Genomic DNA, 22,762 nt, shown 5'->3' on the forward strand with positions numbered 1-22,762 from the left:
TCATTTGAATAAGTACAAAAAAGAATCAGTTTAGCTGCTTCAGCACAGAATAGTCCTTTCTATTCTTTTTGCTCACCGAACGCAGAGAAAGCGACTGATACAAAAACACTCGTCTCTTTCAAAAAACATCCGCTTCAGATGAACTGGATATTTATCTAAAGCTGTAGCAGAGACCCACATTTTTCTTCAGAAATGCACATTTTTGTATCTGATGGAGGTCGTGTTTGTGTACATGGTTTATCTGGAGTATGTGTAAATATTTAATGGGAGACGGAAAGCAGAGAGCTTGAGATTTCTGCACTGATTTATAAGTGTGTTTATCATCTGAGCTGAATAACAGTTGCTAGGGATCTGACATCGATAAAGTCCAGATTAAATATCATGTAGCATTTAAAAAACGTGGTCTGGTATCAGCTAATTTTCTCATTTTACAACAACACATCTTTATTTACTACTACGTCTTTTTCATTCACTTATAGAAATGAGTCAGATATACATGACATGACTGTAATAATCTTTGGTTTAATACATATAGTTATGCATATGTTCTCTCCTTCACTTTGCAGAGTTTTTGATGGATTCCCAGCCGACTTCAGCGTAGACTTTGTTCATCTGCCAGTACAGGACGCCCAGGAGTTTAGACCACGCGTTCTGCACTGATGCTGGACTGAAGCATTGTGGGAAAGCTTCCCCCAGAACCTCCAGAATGACTCCAGCCAGAATCTGCAGTAAGAAATTTATAATTTTATTCTGCAATAAAAAAAAATATGAAGCAGCACAATTGTTTTCAACATAATAATCAGAAATGTGTCTTGAGCTGCAGATCAGCATATTGAAATGATTTCTGAAGGATCATGTGACTCTGATTGAAATTGAATCAGAAGGGGCTTCTTTTAAAACATCCTTTATAACTTTGTATCATGCTGTTTGTTCCTCATGCTCACTTTGAAGTAGGCCGGGTCCACCTTGTGTTTGAGCGCGTGTGATTTGCCCATCTGCTGGAAGATGGTGTTGAGTTTGTCTCCGTCGCGCAGGTTTTCCACCAGCGTGTTGAGGGCGGTCATGATCCGCAGAGCGTGTTTCTTCAGCTGAATGCTTTGCTTCATCTCCTCGGGATCCTGCATGTCACGGAACTGATCGAAGTACTGCTTCGCCGACGGGAAGTTTGAGAAAAATCTGGAGGAACACACATTTAGTTACTTTCAAAACAAAAATTCATTTTTGTTCACACCCTGATCCACCTCACAAGATTTAAAAGAATAGTTCACCCAAAAGTGAAATGTACTCATCCTCAGGCCATCTACAAGTTTGTTTCTTCATCAGATTTGGAGAAATGTAGCATTGCATCACTTGCTCACCAATGGATCATCTGCAGTGAATGGGTGCCGTCAGAATGAGAGTCCAAACAGCTGATAAAAACATCACAATAATCCACACCACTCCCGTCCATCAGTTAATGACTTGTGAAGTGAAAAGCTGTGTGTTTGTAAAAAAAACTAATCCATTATTAAGATGCTTTAACTTCAAACTGCTGCTTAACCGCTGCATAATCCATAATAACGCTTCCTCCAGTGAAAAAGTCCATCTGTTGTCTCTCACATAAAAATCCACCCACATAGTTGTTAAGTGCTATTTTGGACTGTTGTGGCTTGTAAACAGTGCTTGATCTGTGGAGATTTCTCTTCTGATTCAGACTAGAAGACTTTTCACTGGAGGAGGCACTAATTATTGATAAAGGATAAAGGATAGCAAGAAGCAATGGTTTGATGTTAATAACATCTTCATGATTTTTTCTTATAAACATGCATCTTTTCTCTTCTCAAGTCATTACGTAACTGAGTGTTGTGGATTATTGTGATGTTTTTATCAGCTGTTTGGACTCTCATTCTGATGGCACCCATTTACTGCATACTATCCATTGGTGAGCAAGTATTCCTTTAAACTCCTGACTTTCTTTCTTTTTTGAAACTTAAAAAGATATTTTCAGACGTGTGCTCCAATATTAATTGTTCCCAATATCTGTCAAAATATCACCTTTATGTTCTACAGAAAAAAGAAAGTCATACAGGTTTTGAATTACATGAGGGTAAAAGATTATTGTTTGGGTCAAACATAACATGATCATGTTTCATTGAATTAAAAATGTCTTGTTATATTATTTCAATGAACTATAATTCATTTTTGGTGTTTATTATGAATTGTTTTTACAGATTCAAGTGAGCTACACGCATTCGAATTTTACTGGACTGGAACAGAAGATCTTCGTCATCAAGTGATCAGAGTACAGTTACCAATCTTCATTAATTTATGATTGTTTATGATAATAAACATGTGTAGTAGATAGTGGAGGATTAGGTTCCAGATTGAGGCTGCAAACTTTCATTTCATTTCATGAGGATCCTAAATATAAACATTTGAAAGTGAGTTGTGCCATGTGTGAGAAAGCTTATCTCAGCCCAGCTGGAAAGATAAGCGTTCCTGAGATAATACTAACCTAATATTTAACCAGCATTGCTGAAATTCTCCTTCACTCACAACAAATACTGCAAGAAAACTCACTTAACTTAGTGATAAAAATGACCTATAAGCATTTAAAGGGGTGTTGAGCACGTTGAACTCTGTAGTGTGTGTGACATGAGTGCCGTCGTTCCTGGCACATGCTCACGTGTTTGTGTTGTGATAGCTTCTCTGTTATTATTCTCATCCAGCAGAAGCAGCACAAACATTCAGGTGCAAGTTTCTGCGTTGATGTAAATTTTTAATTAGCGTTTGTTTTTATATTTTTTGTTGCAATGAATATCTCTAAATGTAAAACTAAATTTACAATTCAGTTGCATCAGTGACATTTCCAGCTCTACTGTAAATGTCCTAAGCTCTGAATGCTACTGTATGTGTTTGCTCCGATGTAACGCAGTGGAACAAGAGTGTACTAGTTTACTCTATATAAAAAAAAGCCTTCCTGTAAGAACTAAATGATCTCATGAAAGAATATGTTCCAGCTGCATAACAAAAGGGTGCTTAAATATTCATTCAATCACTTTTGACTGAAGCATCTTTTGTGGCTTTACAGTCGTGCCTCATGCATCCAGCGCCAGAGTGGCTGTGATGTTGTTTCTACAAGTCACATCAACTGTTTCACCTCTTACGGCCCACAGAACTGAACCAATTGAATCAAATCGCAACCGGAAGATCTGTCCCATTAAACAGAGACAGAATCTAGTAAATGCCCAGAGAGGAGACGTGTCCTCACATATCCAAATCAAACAGGAGATAAAGAGAGATTGTCTCTCATCTTAATGTAGACCATAACTCATGTTTAAGCACACGTGCTCTTAACCTATGACTCCAGATTCATGTGTCAGCGGCTGGAGGACGAACAAAGGCAGTTAAAATCCCCTGGAAACGTGAAAACAATCATGGGGATGATAAACAGAGCGAGTAGATGAGCACTTAAGAAGACACTTAGTCCATATTATGTGTGTAATAAGACAGTCACTTGTTGCCCAGCTTATCGGTATAATTATCAGTATATTTTTTGTCCATTGGTGTGACACTAATTTAGTTATCAGTATAGTTACCGTCTGTTGGTGTGACACTAATTTAGTTATGGGTATAGTTACCGTCTGTTGGTGTGACACTAATTTAGTTATCGGTATAGTTACCGTCTGTTGGTGTGACACTAATTTAGTTATCGGTATAGTTACCGTCTGTTGGTGTGACACTAATTTAGTTATCGGTATAGTTACCGTCTGTTGGTGTAGACACTAATTTAGTTGTTGGTATATTTATCAGTATATTTATTGTCCATTGGTTTGACACTAATTTAGTTATCAGTATAGTTACCGTCTGTTGGTGTGACACTAATTTAGTTATCCGTATAGTTACCGTCTGTTGGTGTAGACACTAATTTAGTTGTTGGTATATTTATCAGTATATTTATTGTCCATTGGTGTGACACTAATTTAGTTATCAGTATAGTTACCGTCTGTTGGTGTGACACTAATTTAGTTATCGGTATAGTTACCGTCTGTTGGTGTAGACACTAATTTAGTTATCCGTATAGTTACCGTCTGTTGGTGTAGACACTAATTTAGTTGTTGGTATATTTATCAGTATATTTATTGTCCATTGGTGTGACACTAATTTAGTTATCAGTATAGTTACCGTCTGTTGGTGTGACACTAATTTAGTTATCAGTATAGTTACCGTCTGTTGGTGTGACACTAATTTAGTTATGGGTATAGTTACCGTCTGTTGGTGTGACACTAATTTAGTTATCGGTATAGTTACCGTCTGTTGGTGTGACACTAATTTAGTTATCGGTATAGTTACCGTCTGTTGGTGTAGACACTAATTTAGTTATCCGTATAGTTACCGTCTGTTGGTGTAGACACTAATTTAGTTGTTTGTATATTTATCAGTATATTTATTGTCCATTGGTGTGACACTAATTTAGTTATCAGTATAGTTACCGTCTGTTGGTGTAGACACTAATTTAGTTATCCGTATAGTTACCGTCTGTTGGTGTAGACACTAATTATTTATCCGTATAGTTACCGTCTGTTGGTGTAGACACTAATTTAGTTATCGGTATATTTATCAGTATATTTATTGTCCATTGGTGTGACACTAATTAAGTTATCAGTATAGTTACCGTCTGTTGGTGTAGACACTAATTTAGTTATCAGTATAATTATCAGTATATTTATTGTCCATTGGTGTGACACTAATTTAGTTATCGGTATAGTTACCGTCTGTTGGTGTAGACACTAATTTAGTTATCCGTATAGTTACCGTCTGTTGGTGTAGACACTAATTTAGTTGTTGGTATATTTATCAGTATATTTATTGTCCATTGGTGTGACACTAATTTAGTTATCAGTATAGTTACCGTCTGTTGGTGTAGACACTAATTTAGTTATCGGTATAATTATCAGTATATTTATTGTCCATTGGTGTGACACTAATTTAGTTATCCGTATAGTTACCGTCTGTTGGTGTAGACACTAATTTAGTTATCCGTATAGTTACCGTCTGTTGGTGTAGACACTAATTTAGTTATCCGTATAGTTACCGTCTGTTGGTGTAGACACTAATTTAGTTGTTTGTATATTTATCATTATATTTATTGTCCATTGGTGTAGACACTAATTTAGTTATCCGTATAGTTACCGTCTGTTGGTGTAGACACTAATTTAGTTGTTGGTATATTTATCAGTATATTTATTGTCCATTGGTGTGACACTAATTTAGTTATCAGTATAGTTACCGTCTGTTGGTGTAGACACTAATTTAGTTGTTGGTATATTTATCAGTATAGTTATTGTCCATTGGTGTGGACACTAACTTAGTTATTGGTATCGGTATCATCTCATCGGACATGCAGGTAATTGTTTTCTGACGTTGTGTTCATTTTTGACAAATGAGAAAATTGTACAAAAGATATGAGATTTAGGGAACTTCTAGACATTTTAATAGTTTGGTTGGTTCTTTTTTGACTTTTGATTCCAGTTGTATTGCCGTTCACTCACTCTCCTTTGTCTCTAACTTTCCTAAACTGTTGTTTGTTGCTGCTCTCTTGCATGTCAGAGACAGTGTTCACACTTCATAACTGAGATGTTTTTGCCATTTGCAACAGCCTCTTGGCTGCAGTCAGATGCTTTTTGTCATCAGCTAGTAACAGAGATGAAAGGGTGTCTTGAAGGTTTTTTTTAATAAAATTTAAAGCAAAATGGATGATAATATCGGATGTAATCCACTGAACTGTAAATTAAAGCATCACAGTAAGATATAAAGTCTCCTTCTGTGAATGTCCAATTATAAGCATGTCCCCTCTGAGAAATAAATCTAATTTCATGAGCTGAAAGAGTTTAATTATGAATCTGTATCACAGCCCTTCAAGTGTGATCTTCAGATAGATGTGAGCTGTAGAGAAATTACTGCTAACATCTATCACACTCCTTATGTGCTGTAGATGTGCACAGGTCAGGAATGAAGAAATATGAGCTCACATGATTTGCTCAAATTCACCAGATTTCTGAACATCAGAAGAACAGCAGGAACAGACCTAACTACAATATATCAAATATTACAAGCAAAAATAAAAATGCACTGAAACACACACACACACACACACATATATATATATATATATATATTCATTTTTTTTGCAATAGATATACTGCTATAATATATGTATAAACTACAGTAAATAGGTTTCATATAATATACTGAATCAGTTTAATCAAATAACCATTATTTCACTTAATGTTCTTTATTTTCCCCAGCTGTATTATATACAATCCTGAACTCTTAATAATCTTTTAAGGTTTTGCCAGTAGATGTAGAAGGAAGATACAGATGACAGTGAAATAAATCTAATCAGTCTGTGATTTCTGTGAACTGATTTCAACTGGGGGGAATATAGGTTAATTTAAATAAGTTGAAGTTATCAATAACAACACTGGTATGTCCTAATTTAGATACAGATTTATCTAGGTATCTAAATCAGGACATACCAGTGTGGTGAAGTTTTTGCAGCAGAGAAGATCAGGAGTGTGAAAGAAGTGTGAGAAGTTTCTGGACTAAAGCTGTCATCTCTGAAACCATAAAGAGCAGCTGGAGATCCCAACAAGCATTCAAGGTCAAAATATTCACCAAATCCCAGCAGTCAACTCTACCCACAATCCTCTTGCACCAAATTTAACTTATTTTCTTTCCATACAATAGGATATCAATCTTTATTTATGGCAACATAATCAGCGCCAGTGGGATTAGTTTTCACAACTTTCATGTGATGTCACCATAGACCATCAGTCCTCTAGGATTCACATAGTGTATGTTTTTATCACGACTCTAGATGGGATCGAACCAACAAACTTGATGACCAGCCCTGAACAATACTTGTGGACGTCGCCGAGGAAATCATCTTGATAATTTAAAGGGCCTCTTCTTAGAAGACCTCTACTTTGCAGGTGAGACGGGGCGGGGCTCTGGCTCTTCTCAGTTTGCAGAGAAAGTAGAGAAGCTACTGTGCTTTCTTGGCCAGTGCTGCGGTGTTGTCGGTCCTGGAGAGGATCTCTGTGATGTGTACACCCAGAAACTTAGTGCTGCTCACTCTCTCCACAGTAGCACCACTGATGGTCAGAGGAGCATGTTGAGTGTGCACTCTCCTGAAGTCAACAACAATCTCCATCTTCTCCACAATCAGAGAGAGATTGTTGTCACTGTACCACCCGGCCAGGCAGATCACCTTGCTCCTGTAGTTTGTCTCATCTTTGTTGCTAATGAGACCCACCACAGTCATGTCATCCTCAAACTTAATGAAGAGGTTGGAGATGTGTGACGTTGTGCAGTCATGAGTCAGCAGAGTGAAGAGGAGGGGGCTCAGCACAAATCCTTGGGGGGCCCCAGTGTTCAGTGTGATGGTGCTGGATGTGTTGCTACCGACCTGTACCGCCTGAGGTCTTCCAGTCAGAGAGTCCAACATCCAGTTGGACCAGTTTGTGAATGAGCTGTTTAGGGATGATGTGTGTGTGCACTTTGGATGGGATAAATGCAGAGCACTAACCAAGCTTTGCCACGTCACGTCACTTTCTTTTTTCTTTTCACTTTATTGTATGTGGCAGCCTGCTTAAATGTATTCCAGTCAGTAGTGTCAACAGTCTTGAAGAGCCAGTGGAATTGCTTGGAAATATATCATGCTACTGATTGACTGTCATTACCTATGTGTGTATATATGTACATACACAAACCACAAACATAAATATACTTTGACACATGCCCCAAAACACTGTTATGGTATATGTTAAAATATTTTTATTTCTATGGTGCATGTCAAAACCATGGTGTAGCCATTGTAAGTGACCAAACAAAATAGTATTACAATAGTACCTACAGTGGGGCATTTTCCAAACCTCTTGTATTATCAATTATTAATTTCAACCCACCATCATGGTAAATGGTCAAACACAATGTATTACCATGGTATGTTCACTGTGCATATTGCAAACTGGTAACCATGTTATTATCACTGTACAAATAATAATAAAAAAGTTTACATTTCAACATTTTAATAAAAAAATTGTCATTTATAGTGGTATTAAAAAATCATTGCAACACCAAAGTGCTTATCAAAAACTAAGGCATAACTATGGTACATGTCCAAACAATCAAGCATTATCATGGTACCTGTTCAAAAAAGACCAAATGCAGTATTTCTATTGTGTATTTCCAAAAACTAGTATATCACCTATTATAAATGGCTAAAATACCGTGGAATTACTATGGTGCATGCCCAAAAGACCTGGGTATAACATAAGTAGTAAGCAATGCTGCATGTGCAAACAATGAGAGTGATAACATGGCAGTTTTTGTGAATGATTGATGTGTGTAAATAAGATGGAGCGGCGTACCTGATGAGCACAGCGACTCCAGCATTCTCTCGGTTCTCGTAGACGGGTCTCCAAGTGTCCTGGATCACACACACATCGTCCTCGGTGAGAGTCTCTGGGCTCCGTGTGAGCTCCACACCTCCGTCTCGCTCCATCCAGATGCTCGCTGAGAAACACTCGAGCTGTGTGTGTGCTCCTGATGGGGTCTTTATTTCTGTCTCCTCAAGAGTCTGATGAAGAGTTACTGCTGAATGAAGAAGATCCTCCCACCCACTTCCCTTTATCTCTCTCTCTCTCTCTCTCTTTCTCACTCACTCCCTCACACACACACACACACACACACACACTCATGTTCTCCTCTTAACTCACAATCACACCTCCCCCTTCAGTTTACTTGTTTTTTTTTTTCTTCTCACATCCGTCTGCATCCGTCTGCTGCCCACCCACAGGAATGACAACAGACGAGATCCTTTAATATCTAATTTATTTCTCCTGGACCCCGGGGAGATTAAATAAAGAGCAAACTTGCTTTAATTTCCTCTAAAGTTTCAGAAGAGATCTTAACTCACATACCTAAATCTGCAATCTAAAATTTTGGGTTTTGTCTTTTTTTATAGTGAAACATCTACATGTCCTTAAACGAGACCCTGAGAACCAAAATTACCATCTCCTTAAATATCTTTAAAATACAATTCACCCAAAAAGTGCTTTTACTTCATGCCAAGACTTACTTTCTTCTGTGGACCACAAGATGTGTTTTTAAAGGTTTAGGAGGTTTTCAATGAAAGTCAATGGGGTTCAGTGTTTTTTTGGTCATTAGTGTTCTTTAAAACATCTTTCATGTTCCACAGAAGAAAGAATCTCCTACAGGTTTGGAATGACATGAAGGCAAGCGAATTATTATTTTTTTGTACTATGAGGTATGTCTTCTCTCTGAGGGCTCTGTAAAAGTACATTGAAAATATGTATGCAAATACACTGAATTTAGTTGACAATATGGACTCACATTTCTAATCAAATGATCTGAGCTTCTCCACATTCTTTTTAAGCCTCTTTACTCTTAATGGATGACAACTACTGACTATTTTTGTTTTGTTCTTGTAGGAAAAACGTGATGAAATTGACATGAACTCCAGGTAAACCCTTATTCTTTATCTTGAAAAAACACAAACGAGCATTACAAGAGCCAACGGACACACTCCACCTTACATCAACACTGCTGCGACTGACTTAAAGGCTTGTGTATCTTAACTCTTCAATTAATATTATCAGATGTTTCTCTTCTGAATCCCCAGAGGAGAAATAAAAGCAGGGGACAAAAGAGGTCTTCCAGTAAGAATATAGAGCTCATTGGTTGAGACATGTCGGAGTTCATACAGAGTGTACTAAGCATGATGAAGCTGATCTTTTAACAAGACTGATGGATGTGAAGCATGTGTACGTGCGTGTATGATTGTGCAACAGTCAAAGCTGGGTCAGACAGACCCATTACACACTTTCACATTGACATGATCACTGTGGGAGAGAGGAAAAGGTTTAGTCAGACTGAGCTCATTCTGGAGAGCGCCACACAGACAGAGAGCGGCAGGTGTTTGATTGTTCAGGGACAGATCAAAGGTTTTTGTTTTATTGTTCAGGGGGTGGCATGTTTTGAAGGGGTCATGGGGTCAGTGTGACACCTGTCTGCAGTGTAACTGTGATCTGAGCAATTATCACCTGTGTCTATTGGCGTTGTTTCAGTAGTTTATATGCATTGCTTTGAAAGTGCATGTACTGCTGTGTTTTTAATATAAGTCTCTTCTGCTCACCAAGGCTATATACTGCAGTCTTCAGTGTCCCGTGATCCTTCAGAAATCATTCTGATATGCTGGTTTGCTGCTCAAAAAACATTTCTGATTATTATCAGTGTTGAAACTAAAACTGCTTCATATTTTAGTGAAAACAAAATTTTTTCAGGATTCTCTGAATAGAATAAAAAGTCAAAAGAACAGCACTTACTATATCTGAAATAATAAACATATTTATCTATCTATTTGATCCATTTAATCTATTCTATAATTGTAAGGTCTTTATCTCAATCTGAACTGCTTGTATAACACTATGTGAAATATTGCATATGCTGCATGTGACTGTTGTAGAAAATTGGCCCCAAATATTTCTCATGAATGCATACCAACCACATACCAGCGCTTTGCTACTGAAAGATGAACTGTATGGATTATATGAGTGTCGGAGTATAATGTCAGGAATCTAAATGAAAGGCAGATGTGTTTCTGTTCAAAACACATCCCAACCCTGAGGCCTGTGAGCCATCATTACAGATTACTTACAGTATTTATCATAATACTTCTTTTCATACTTCTGAAGGGCAATTAGACAGTCAATACTTTTTATGTTAAAGCATAAGTTGTACATTGACATTTTAGTGCACTTGAAAGCACAGTTGTTTAGTTGTTACAGTAGTTTAGTTTAGTAGTTTCATAAAACATAAGGTCTGCTCAAGGCCATTTGAGTCAATGCCTAGGCCAGTCAATAACCTGACATCCCAAAAACTGTATTTAATTAACTGTGTTTCCACTGCCCTCTAATGGAAGATGGAAGCAGTTATGTGCAAGAAAGGTATTCAGAACTCAAGTTTGTGTATTTGCACAGCATAAGTTTACTGCTGGGCATTAAAATGTAAGTTTCATTACGAAACAACACAAAGGATATAATCAAGTATATTATAATAAATAATATATGTATAATATATATAATAATATATAGACTATATAAATGATACATGCATACATAAAGAGAGGATAGTGTGTGTGATTTTGTGAATATGACGATTTCCATAAAATTATTTTTAATTTATATTCCACTTTTCACAGCACTCATCGTTTCGAAGCAGCTTCACAGAAAATCATGATGTTAATTTCTATTTTTATATCTTCGTGCCTTATAATGGCATTTAGCAGATTAGAACTGGATGATGATACAGTTATATTTTGTGAAGTGATATAAACATCACACAGCTAAGATTTTATATGTAGTATATAATGCTTTTCATGAGTATACCGTATATATGCAGGTAAAGCAGGATTCAGGCTTGTATCCAACTTTTAATACATTGTTGAATGATTACACACATGGGGTCTCATTCATGAAACATTCGTAAATAAACGAGTAAATATGTGAGTGATTTGCGAGTAAAGAGAACTTCCCGAAAACCCTTCTCCTGATTCACAAAAACTTCGTAAACGTCAGATGTGATAGTGAAATGTGCGTGTGTGATAATGAATTCCAATCAGTCGTAAATGGGACGCGCGTGCACGCTCATTCTCAATTACCATAAATCCCGCCCATTAAATCAGACTGACAACTATATATGAGCATCATATTATGACACCAAACGAAGGATTTCAACGTGTCTTCTCAAAAGCGAATGAAAAATTACAAATTCTCAGCTGCAGAAATTGAAGTTTTATTATCAGAAGTTCATTCAATTGCCACGTTTTATTTTCAAGCGTATATAGTGGCGTATCAGGTCCTAAAAAAAGGTTTAGCGAAGTCTGCAGCGGGAGAGAGAATCAGGAGACAAACGGTAAGTGAGTGGTTTGGGCGGAAACGATCAACACCTGTCTCTTATTTCAGTAATTGGCGTGGAGAGAGTATAAAACGCCAGGAGAGACAGAAGCAGTCGAGGGAGAGACAGACTGCTGACCACCGGAAGGAGTTAACTGGAAGCGTTTGCCGATAGAGTCTGCGAGTGGCAGAATAAAAGTCACCATTGCTGTTTGTAACAATTACTTTTGATTTATAAAAAACCTTGTCTGCAGTCCATCCGACCCCTTGTCCTCTTCCTTTCCTCCTACAAACTCACTACACTGGTGCCGAAACCCGGGAAAGGAAGAAGGAGTGCCGCCGCCATGCAGAGCCCGTCCTCCACGTCATTTGTGGAAGTCATCTCATCCCTCGCGGCCCTGCACCAAGAGCAACATCAGGCCCTGCTGGACTTGAGAACTGATCAGGAGCGGCGGTTCCACGCCATCCTACAAGCCCAGCAGGAGGACCAGGAGAGGTTCTGGAGCTGGATCAACGCCCGCGGTTCCCGTTCACCTACCCCTCCACAAAATGTGACCGCAGGACGACCCGTAAGTGTTCCTAGAATTTTTTTGAAAAATCCTGGGGGAATCCGGTTGGCCCTTCGCGATGGCCCAGCAGCTCCGGGACTCCTGCAGCAAGTGGCTACTGGCCGAGGGAAATGACGTGGAACACATCATCGACCTCGTGGTGCTGGAGCACTTCATCGCTCGGCTTCCGAAGAGAACAGCTGAGTGGGTCCAGTGCCACCGTCCCACGTCGCTGGACTCGGCCATCCATCTAGCGGAGGACCACATGGTGGCGTGCCCAGGGCTCAGCGAACCCACAACCTCAGACTCTTTCTCCCCCTCTCTCCCCTCTCCTTCTCTCTCGCGACCTGTCCCTCTCCCTAGGTCCCGTCCACCCAGCCCTCCTCGTGTCCCTGGGGGCGGGGCAGGTTTGACCAAGGGCATCACGTGAGTCCAAGGGCCCCACCCAGGGCTGCCGGAGGGGACAGCGCTTCGGTTTCTCAGCTTTCTCCGTGCCAATTCTTCAATCCACTCCCTGTCATAGGGGTGGCAGGAAGGTCTGGGCTGGCCTGTTGCCGTTGCGGGGACCCAGAGCATTTTGAGGACAGGTGTCCAGTGATGGAGGGGGAATGATGATCCGGGTCCCGGATGTCCCACAGGCCACCCCCGGTCAGGCAGGAGAGTACCAAATACCTGTGAGTATCAAGTGTAAGGGAAACAGGTCAATTTAGCTCAAAGGGAATCATTTAAGATTTTAAAGGGAATTTGAACAGAATCACTGTTTCACGGCTGATCACTGCGATTCACTGAACGAGCCGTTTAACATCAAATCTGCGCTGGATACTAATATCCAAACTATAGTGAAACATTATCAATTAGCACAGTAACAAGATCGGCAGTTTAAGACATTAACTTGTAAGCACAGAACACAAGATACTTCTCTTTTCAATATGAATAAGGCTTTATTAGATAAATCTAAGACATATAAACTAATCTAACACATAAACGCACGCACACACACATTCACCCAAGTTGCAGGAAGATCGAAAGTTAGGGAAAGATGAGTTTAAGAGAATGAAAATATGGAATCCCAAGTTTACAGCAATACGTTAAATTGCATAGACATGAACAGCCATCAATCACGTAATTAGCCCTCGCATTGAGTTCCTCAATGTGACTAAAATTATATTAGATACACCAGCACAACAAATATCTGGGGATACGTTGCCTTCGTTTCCTGTGAAAGGGACTCCCGTTGAAAGGGGTATCCCGGTGTCGCTGATTGGCTGGAAGTTCAGTAGTGAAGTGACGTCTTGGGAAGCCCGTGGTTGTTGGGCGTTGGCTGAAAGTGCAGAGTCGTGTGCGCTGGTCGAAGTTGAACGGGTACCCGAGGTCAGGCGTCGGAGACTTGACGTTACAAAACTTAACTCAGAACACGAAACTCTCAAACGGAAAAGAAAAGAAATAAAGTTTGACGAGACTAGGTTGTGTTCCTTCTCATAGTGGCATAGTAGCAGCAGGCAGGCACGCTGGAACCGCGCTCAAAGAACGGTGATGACTACACAGCATGGCTAGGAGCTACAAGCTAGCGGAAGCATAGCTAGAGACTAGAAACAGACATGGCTAATAGCAGACTCTGAAAGCAGACTAAAAAGCAAGGCATGACTGATAGCACAAGCCAGGCTGGAACTAAAAGCAAGATTTCATGGTGTCCAAAGTATTTAAAGAGGCCTGTTGGCCACGCCTCAAATATTGTCTTGACCAATCAGATATTGTCTTGGCTCGGGGGTATCGTAAATCATTTGTTTATCTTACCAAGCATGTGGTCCGAATTTGCAGGGTCTAATTTTCGGACATGATTCCTATTACCAGATTATGATATATTTTACAAATAAATGATTGTCAGGACAATATCAAGCAAGAAAATATAATCACACACATATCAAACACGACTATGTACCCTTCAGCTATACCATAGTTATAAAAAAAAAACATACACAATAAGTGATTATAACATGATAGTCAAATGTGTGGGTTACACATAAATGAATATGGAGTGATGCGATGGACTGATTCATTTATGAGTCTTTTTGAGTTCACTCTGGTCCATATACATGTACAAAAGAAGTTTCTTTGGCATTCTCTGGCAAAGGACTTTTCTGTGAAGATAGAGGTTTAAAGCCCTTCCCCCACCTTAGGAATTTCAGTCTGGTTCTGCTAGGTGGGGGGTGGGGGGGGGGGGGACTCTCATGTGCAGTACTCTCATGGGTTTTCATGTGATGTCCAGCGTTGCATTTCAATTATGAACAACAAATTTGACAATCTCTTCTTCGAATTGAAATTGTAAATAATTGCTCTAGTGGTGTTCATGTTGAAAGCTGTTGTGTGAACAAGTTGGTTGGTCATCTTGTTTGGTTCTTGTGGCACTCGAACTGATTTACGACTTCCTGAGGAATTCAGCTCTCGTGTTTCAATGCACACAGCTTTTAGACTCTTTAATTTGTCTGGTTCGACTCATTTCTGTTACACAAGGGGGGTACATATCCGGCCTTGGTGGATTCAGGATGTTATTAAAACCTCAATCCATCAAAGCCTGATTCAACCAGGGGCATTGGATACAAGCCACGTGGTTAAGGTGTGGTGCATACACGGGTATGTGGTGGAGTATCCGGTGGTCCCGATTATTATTCATTTCAGGGGTCAAAAGCATAATGTGGAAGTAGCGGTTAGTCCCCACCTCCGGTATCCGATAATTTTGGGAACGAATTGACCCACGTTTACTGTTTTATTGGGGTCGTTATGTGCGGATGCCTCTTGGGGAAATCAGGCACGGAAAGGGGCTGCGCGGGAGCAGGTGGGAGAAACTTGAGCCAGGACCACTGGGTTCTGCTTCAAGGGAACCGAGCGAAATCAGGAGACTTATTCTCTCGGAGCGTGATGACTTTCCTCTGGAGCAGTCTCAGGACGAGACATTAAAACATGCCTTTTAACAGGTCCGCTCCATCGATGGCCAGCCTCTCCAACCTGCCCACCCGCTCACCTATCCGTATTTTGCCATTTTAAGAGATCGGTTGTATCGAGTGACCCAAGACGCTGGGACAAAAGTAAATACAACCCAGCTGTTGATTCTGAAGAGCCGCAGGGAAATGCTTTTCTATGCAGCTCATTTTAATCCTATGGCGGCCCATTTGGGACAGGCAGCAACACTGAATTGCCTCATGACCTGTTTCTTTTGGCCGGGCATTCACGACAGCGTGCATAGGTGGTGCGCGTCCTGTCCAGAATGTCAGTTGGTGAATCCACCGGCCGCCCCAAAAGCACCTTTGCGCCCCCTTCCCTTAATGCAGGTCCACTTCGAGAGAATTGGTATGGATCTCATCGGGCCATTACAGCGATCTGCACGGGGACATCGCTTTGCATTAGTTGACTATGCAACATGATATCCTGAAGCAGTGGCCCTCCGCAACATTTCTGCTAAGAGTCTTGCGGACACCCTGTTTCGTCTAATCTCCCGGGTGGGGGTTCCGAAAGAGATCCTCACCAATCAGGGCACGGCGTTTATGTCACATACGCTACGCGAACTGTACGGATTATTGGGCATTAAATTGATTCGAATTAGCATCTATCACCCAGACACCGACGGCCTGGTTGAACGATTTAATCGCATGCTTAAATCCATGATCTGGACATTCGTTCAAGAAGATGCCAAGAATTGGGATAAGTGCCTAGAGCCCTTGTTAGTCGCTGTGCGAGAGGTCCCACTAGCCTCCACGGGTTTTTCCCCCTTTGAGCTTCTCTACGGACACCACCCTCGAGGCGTGCTGGATGTACTGAGAGAAACTTGGGAGGAGGGGCCATCTCAGGGCAAAAACTAAATTCAGTATGTGCTGGACTTGAGAACAAAACTCCACACTTTGGGGCGGCTATCAATGGAGAATTTGTTACAATCCCAGGACCGCCAAAGCCAGCTGTATAACAGGGGAACTAGATTGCGCAAATTTGCACTGGGAGAGAAAGTACTTGTATTACTCCCAACGTCGAGCTCTAAGTTATTGGCTAAGTGGCAGGGACCATTTATGAGGTAATATGGACCGATAGGACAGGGCACGTCAGATCTACCACCTCAACCTCCTCAAAAAATGGAATGAGGCGGAATAAATGATGTTGGCAACGGTGATTGGGGGGGAGGATGATCTCGGGCCAGAGGCGAATGTCAAACCACAATCCCTCGCCCTGGCCCCAGGAGGAGATCACCCCTCACCATCCCAACTCACTGATCTAACGAAATTACAGGCGGAATTTGCCGACGTGTTCTCGCCCCTACCGGGCCGTACCAACCTCATTCAGCATCATATCGAGACGGAGGTAGTTCGCAGCCGGCCGTATCGCTTACCTGAGCACAAGACAAAGGTAGTTCAGGCTGAATTAGGCACAATGCTCAATATGGGGGTAATAGAAGAATCCAATAGTAACTGGGCGAGCCTGATAGTTTTAGTTCCGAAAATGGACGGCTCAGTCTGGTTCTGTGTGGATTACAGCAAGGTGAATGCTATGTCGAAATTCGACGCGTATCCAATGCCGCGGGTTGATGAGTGGCTTGATCGGATTGGCTCAACACGTTTTTATTCGAAATTGGACTTAACGAAGGGTTATTGGAAGATCCCCTTGTCTCCATTATCCAAAGAAAAGACAGCTTTCACGACGCCGTTTGGATAACACCAATTTGTTACCCTTCCATTTGGATTGTTAAGAGCACCTTTCAGCACCTCATAGATAGGGTTCTGCGGCCCCATGCTGCATATGCGGCAGCCTACCTAGATGATATCATTATATTTAGTAATGATTCGCAGCGGCATATGCAGCATCTGAGGGCTGTCCTGAGATCGCTGAGGGGGGCTAGACTCACGGCCAACCCAAAGAATTGTGTGTTTGGGCGTGTGGAAGTAAGGTATCTGGGCTTCCACTTGGGGCATGGACAGGCGCGTCCCAAAATTGACAAGACAGCCGCTATTGCGACCTGCCCATGTCCCAAGACCAAAAAGGAGGTAAGGCAGTTCTCGAAGAGAGAGGCTAAGTACAGCACCATAGAAAAAGAATGCCTTGCCATCAGATGGGCCATCCTCACCCTCCGCTATTATCTCCTGGGACGGGAATTCACCCTCTGTTTGGACCACGCTCCGCTGCAGTGGCTCCACCGCATGAAGGATACCAACGCCCGGATCACTCGTTGGTATCTGGCTCTACAGCCTTTTAAGTTCAAGGTGATCCACTGCCGACTACCTCTCCAGAAATGGGGGGAATGGGGGGGTCTGCAGGCAGGATGGCTCCCAGGCCTGAGTCAGGCGGTGGGGGTATGTGGCAGTGGGGGCGTTGTTTAGCAAAGTCTGCAGCGGGAGAGAGAATCAGGAGATGAGCGGTAAGTGAGTGGTTTGGGTGGAAATGATCAACACCTGTTCTTGTTTCAGTAATTGGCGTGGAGAGAGTATAAAATGCCAGGAGAGACAGAAGCAGTCAAGAGAGAGACGGACTGCTGACTACCGGAAGGAGATAACCGGAAGCGTTTGCCGATAGAGTCTGCGAGTGTCAGAATAAAAGTCACCACTGGTGTTTGTAACGATTAATTTTGATTTATTAAAAACCTTGTCAGCAGTCCATCCGACCCCTTGTCCTCTTCCTTTCCTCCTACGAACTCACTACACATACATTAATTTTTTAATTTCCTTCGTACAATTGATTATTAATTAAAATGTATTCAGTCTTTATTTGTCTTTAGCTAAATATGGTTGTCATACCTCTATTGAATATTCTGTAAATCTTTCTTATGGGTTTTGCAAAGCACAGTTACATTATAATCTTTAAATGTGCAAATCAGTCAACCACCATGATGTATGAAGCAATGTTAGACCCCAGGCGTCAGAATTCAGAACTGAAGAATTGGTTTATAGGTTAAGAACCAGCCTTAAAGTTTATAAGTGTGGATTTAGCCATGAAGTTGAGTTTTATTGACAGGAAGTGGAATTTACTGAATCATAATTGAAAAGAATTTAGTACAGCTAATGCATTCTGGAAAAGTTTATATTACAGATCTCAACAACTTCACACACTGTTCTCAGATTTTACTCTTTAGCTGAATAATCTGGGGTTTTCATATTTGTCTCCTGGTCTAACCCTGGAGCTTTTGTTGCTAAAAGGCACATAAATGTAAAAATGTAAATTATTAATTGACTAATTTGATTATTTTTATTTTGTCTGTGTGTGTGTGTATGTGTGTGTGTGTCTGTGTGTGTGATCAGCTTTTTTATTGTTTTTTTATTTAACCTATTTATATACATACAAAAATGGGCTGTAAAAAAAACTAAACAAAAACAAAAAAGGATTTTTGGGATTTTTACAGGAGGTATATTACAGATCGGGTAAGTCTACATACTACACACTGGGGGGCAGTATGGTGTTTACCTCCTGCTACACAGGTAAAGGTGTTGGCGGCGGAGGGAGGAGTTATGATAAAGGATGAAGCAAGTTTGGGCGTAGTTCAGGTCATCACATCATTGGACAGTTATCATCACCAACACCCTTGGTGAATAACAAATACAAGAGGGAGCTGAGCAAGGTAAGATCACATTTAAGCAAAATTAAATAAGTGTGCAGTATTTTATGATTGGATAATTTAGGACGTTAAAATCATGTTGTTGAGATGTTTTGGAGGACGTGTGGCAAATGCAAATTACCAATACAAATGTCAGGAAGTCAGATGTTGTGTAATATTCGGTTCCCGTGAAAAACTGTTCCCGTTGGTGGAGTTCGGCTCCCATGTTAACAGGTTAGAGCTTGCAGACTGCCTGCGTGAGACGCGCGTCTCAGGCGCGGCTCGAGCTGCGTGGAAAACGAGTGCATGCTAGAAATCCCAGCCGGCATTTCAACGTTGATTCAACGTTGAAACAACGTCAGGTACCGTGGTTGAATCAACGTTGAAAAACCTTTCGATTTTGCAAATTGGATCAACGTTGAAATCACGACGTTGATTCACCGTTGAAATCGTGACGTTGATGTACGGTTGAAATCACAACGCTGATTCACTGTTGAAATCCCGACGTTGAATCAACGTTGAATAACCTTTCGATTTTGCAAATTGGATCAACGTTGAAATCACGACGTGGATTCACCGTTGAAATCGCGACGCTGTTTCACCGTCTTACCTGCATTATGGGTGAATTAGGGTCGTGCTGCAGACCTGGGATGAAAGCTGAATGAGGTGTTGATTTTGAAAAGTTAATCAGCGTTGATAACACGACGTTGTTTCCCCGTCGTACCTTGCACCGTGTATAAATACACCTAGATCCTAGTTGGCATTTAGATCAACAATGTACATGCAAGGCTAAAAATCTAATGACTGGCAGCAATGGCTTTACAAACAACTTCAATAAACTACCACATGCTCAAAATTGTCAAACAGCAGTTAAATTTTGGAAACATACTGTATAAAACAGATGAAAATAATCCCACACTTTATTATGCAGAGTATGCATGGAGGTAATGCTAAAAACATGTAGTAGAACAATCCAAATACAATAATATTTAAAGGTTTTTGTAAAATAATTCGGCACAAAAATGCATATTTTTTTCAGCACTTACAAGACAAACCCTTGTACCTTTATGACTGAAACCAGTCAACTTTTATTTTGGTGGAAAACGACAGTTTCTGTCAAAAACATGTTTTAGTAATGTGTCTCATTACAAGAGTTGTGTACATTTGTGCAGTGAAAATGTTTTGAACAGTTCGAGAAGGGAACCTTCAACCAGTTGATTTATAATGGGAACCCCCCCGGACTGTGTCTTCTTTACCGTGGGGAATGCAGAATGAGATTTCTACCGCAGGGAACTCTAAAATGTTAGAACCAGCAGCCTTAGTGTATACAGTGTGGTTGTGCTTCGGGTGATCCTTGAAAGTGTCCCAGCGCTAGGTCCATTCTGACGCCGTCCCCTCCACTCTCTCCCACTTGTGCACTTTCTGTACCGTCCTGTATAAACATTTACATTTAATCATTTAACAGACGAATTTATCCAAAGCGACTTACGAATGAGAAGAACAGAAGCAGTCAGGTGTACAAGCGAACAACAACAGTGTACAAGTGCCATGACAAGTCTCAGTTAGTCTAGTACAGAACGCATAGCCAGGTTTTTTTTTTTTTTTTTTTAAGGAAAAGTGCTAGCATTAGTTGGTTAAGTTCCGGTGAAAAAGATGAGTCTTAAAATGTTTCTTGAAAATGAGTAAAGACTCAGCAGTTCGGATTGAGATTGGGAGGTGATTCCACCAGCTGGGCATAGTCCAGGAAAAGGTCCGTGAGAGTGATTGTGAACTTCTTTGGGATGGCACCACAAGGCGTCGTTCACTTGCAGAGTGCAAACTTCTGGAGGGAACATAAGATTTAACCAATGAGTTTAGGTATGTCCACAATGTTTCACAATAACTTTGATATTGTGAAATATATTTAACTGAAAACTGAATGCAAAATAAATCACACAATATTTTCACTTTACAGTTCAGTAACAGTGAGGTTGGAAACAAAGTGGACAACACTATTCATTAAACACTTATTTAATGTATTCAGATGAAAATTTACAATATTAACAAATTATTCACAAGCAGTGTTTTCAGAGCCCCCAGTTACACTGTTTTAATCAAAACACTAGTAATACAGTGTAGTAAAACAAATAAAATCTAATTCAGTAAATTTTTAATAAACTAAGTACAATCAAAACCTATCACAAAAGTTCAAAGCATCTCTAGCAGAAGTGACAGTGCAATGTAGCAGATGAACAATTTCTTACCAATGTTTCAAGAACAAGCTGGATCCTCGATGACTCTACAAGGGGAAAGAAGAAATGGTTTACTGAAAAGTTCTTTAAAAGCAGGATTTCATATTATACCATTTCTTTAAACCACTGGTTCTCAAACTTTTTATACCAAGTACCACTTCAGAAAATATTTGTTATTAAATATTAAGTTGCACCATAATGACCAACATTACATTTCAGCAGCGTAGTAGACCAAACTATTCAGCTACAGGTCTACAGTTAAAAAATGAGGCAGTTTTATTCTAATAAGAATATTTATTGTTGTCAGACACTTTACCATGTTTGAACATTAACACTACAACTGTGCTTACATACACAGGTAAATAAAAAAAAGTTTAAATTAAAATGTAATTTTAAATGTAATTATGTAACAAAAGTCACAAAACTTTACTGTACTTTAACTCTAACATACTTAAATGTGCAAAAAAAAAAAAAACTTACTCAAAGATTAAGTTAAAATGTATTAACATTAATTAGTTTAATTTAGTGATTCACCTGCATAACAACTAGAGGGGGCCTGACACTTTGAGAACCATGGCTTTAAACAATCCTTTTATTTATTTATTCATTTTCATTAATTCATTAAAATTATATTATTTAAATACCGACATTTGCACTTATATGTTTCAGAAAACACTTTGAAACTATTATAAGAATACAAACATATATAACACACCTAATGCATGGGATACATATCAGGAAAATATGGGAAAATCTCTAAACCATCTCTAAATCTCTCTTACCAGCAACACATTAGGTGAGCACCTAACTTGATCAGCTGTGATAAAGCAATGCAAAAATAGACACACGGGTATTTATTTATCTGCAGGTTACATGTCCTTTAAACTACCCATTTGTAAACTCTGGTAATACTTTACTATTTTCAAAAGATAATAAAGATAACGTTAGCGATTTTCTTACCTCATTTTGACAGGATGTTTTCAGGACCTCGCAGAACACCTGACCCTTCTTGTGTTCACAGTTTTTGTTCTCCATTGACATGTCACGACTCAAATTCGCTCAAAATAAATAAAAAATGTACAGGCAAATATGAAATAATTCGGGACCGATAGAGCAGTCAGTTATAACGAGCAGCAGCTCACAGTTAGCCACCTCAATCACAGAAAGACGACAATAACGGTCATATTTTTATATGTAGAAAGGCGCGAACCGATTCATTGTCCAGTTTCCTGAATGACAGCCAGATTAACCAATCATGATAGAAGTAATAAAATAAAACTACCAATGGGAGTTGTTTCAGTTTGATAAAGCAGCGAAATGTATATAGTTTTATTGTTGTTAATGATGATAATATTTAACATATACCTTTAGATTTTAGAATAGGTATCATGACTAAAATATTTTAAAATGCTATTAAAATAATTAATTTAAATAATTTAATATAAATAATTTAAAAGC

The 22,762-nt window shown here is 39.9% G+C and overlaps 1 protein-coding gene and 1 pseudogene across 1 annotated transcript; one reads left to right on the forward strand and one right to left on the reverse strand.

Annotated features, from left to right (window-relative positions):
- The window catches only part of LOC113067858 (cysteine protease ATG4D-like), a 591,286-nt pseudogene that overhangs the window by 81,899 nt on the left and 486,625 nt on the right, over nt 1–22,762 (forward strand).
- On the reverse strand, nt 179–8,657 carry LOC113067865 (cytoglobin-1-like). The gene is made up of 3 exons (XM_026240362.1): nt 8,415–8,657; nt 945–1,176; nt 179–723 (listed from the first exon to the last, which is right to left on the reverse strand). The coding sequence occupies exons 1-3, from the start codon at nt 8,546–8,548 to the stop codon at nt 556–558; spliced, it is 534 nt and encodes a 177-aa protein (XP_026096147.1). The 5' UTR covers nt 8,549–8,657; the 3' UTR covers nt 179–555.

The sequence above is a fragment of the Carassius auratus genome, linkage group LG28B (genome assembly GCF_003368295.1).
Source record: "Carassius auratus strain Wakin linkage group LG28B, ASM336829v1, whole genome shotgun sequence".
Taxonomy (NCBI): Eukaryota; Metazoa; Chordata; class Actinopteri; order Cypriniformes; family Cyprinidae; genus Carassius; species Carassius auratus.

Bases quoted from the DNA above. Each gene is read 5' to 3' on its own strand.
- LOC113067865 (XM_026240362.1), bottom strand. From the start codon at position 8,548: ATGGAGCGAGACGGAGGTGTGGAGCTCACACGGAGCCCAGAGACTCTC. The intron at 1,177-8,414 runs GTACGCCGCTCC...GTGTTCCTCCAG, and splicing joins GGAGTCGCTGTGCTCATCAG to ATTTTTCTCAAACTTCCCGT. The intron at 724-944 runs GTGAGCATGAGG...TTCTTACTGCAG, and splicing joins TGGACCCGGCCTACTTCAAA to ATTCTGGCTGGAGTCATTCT.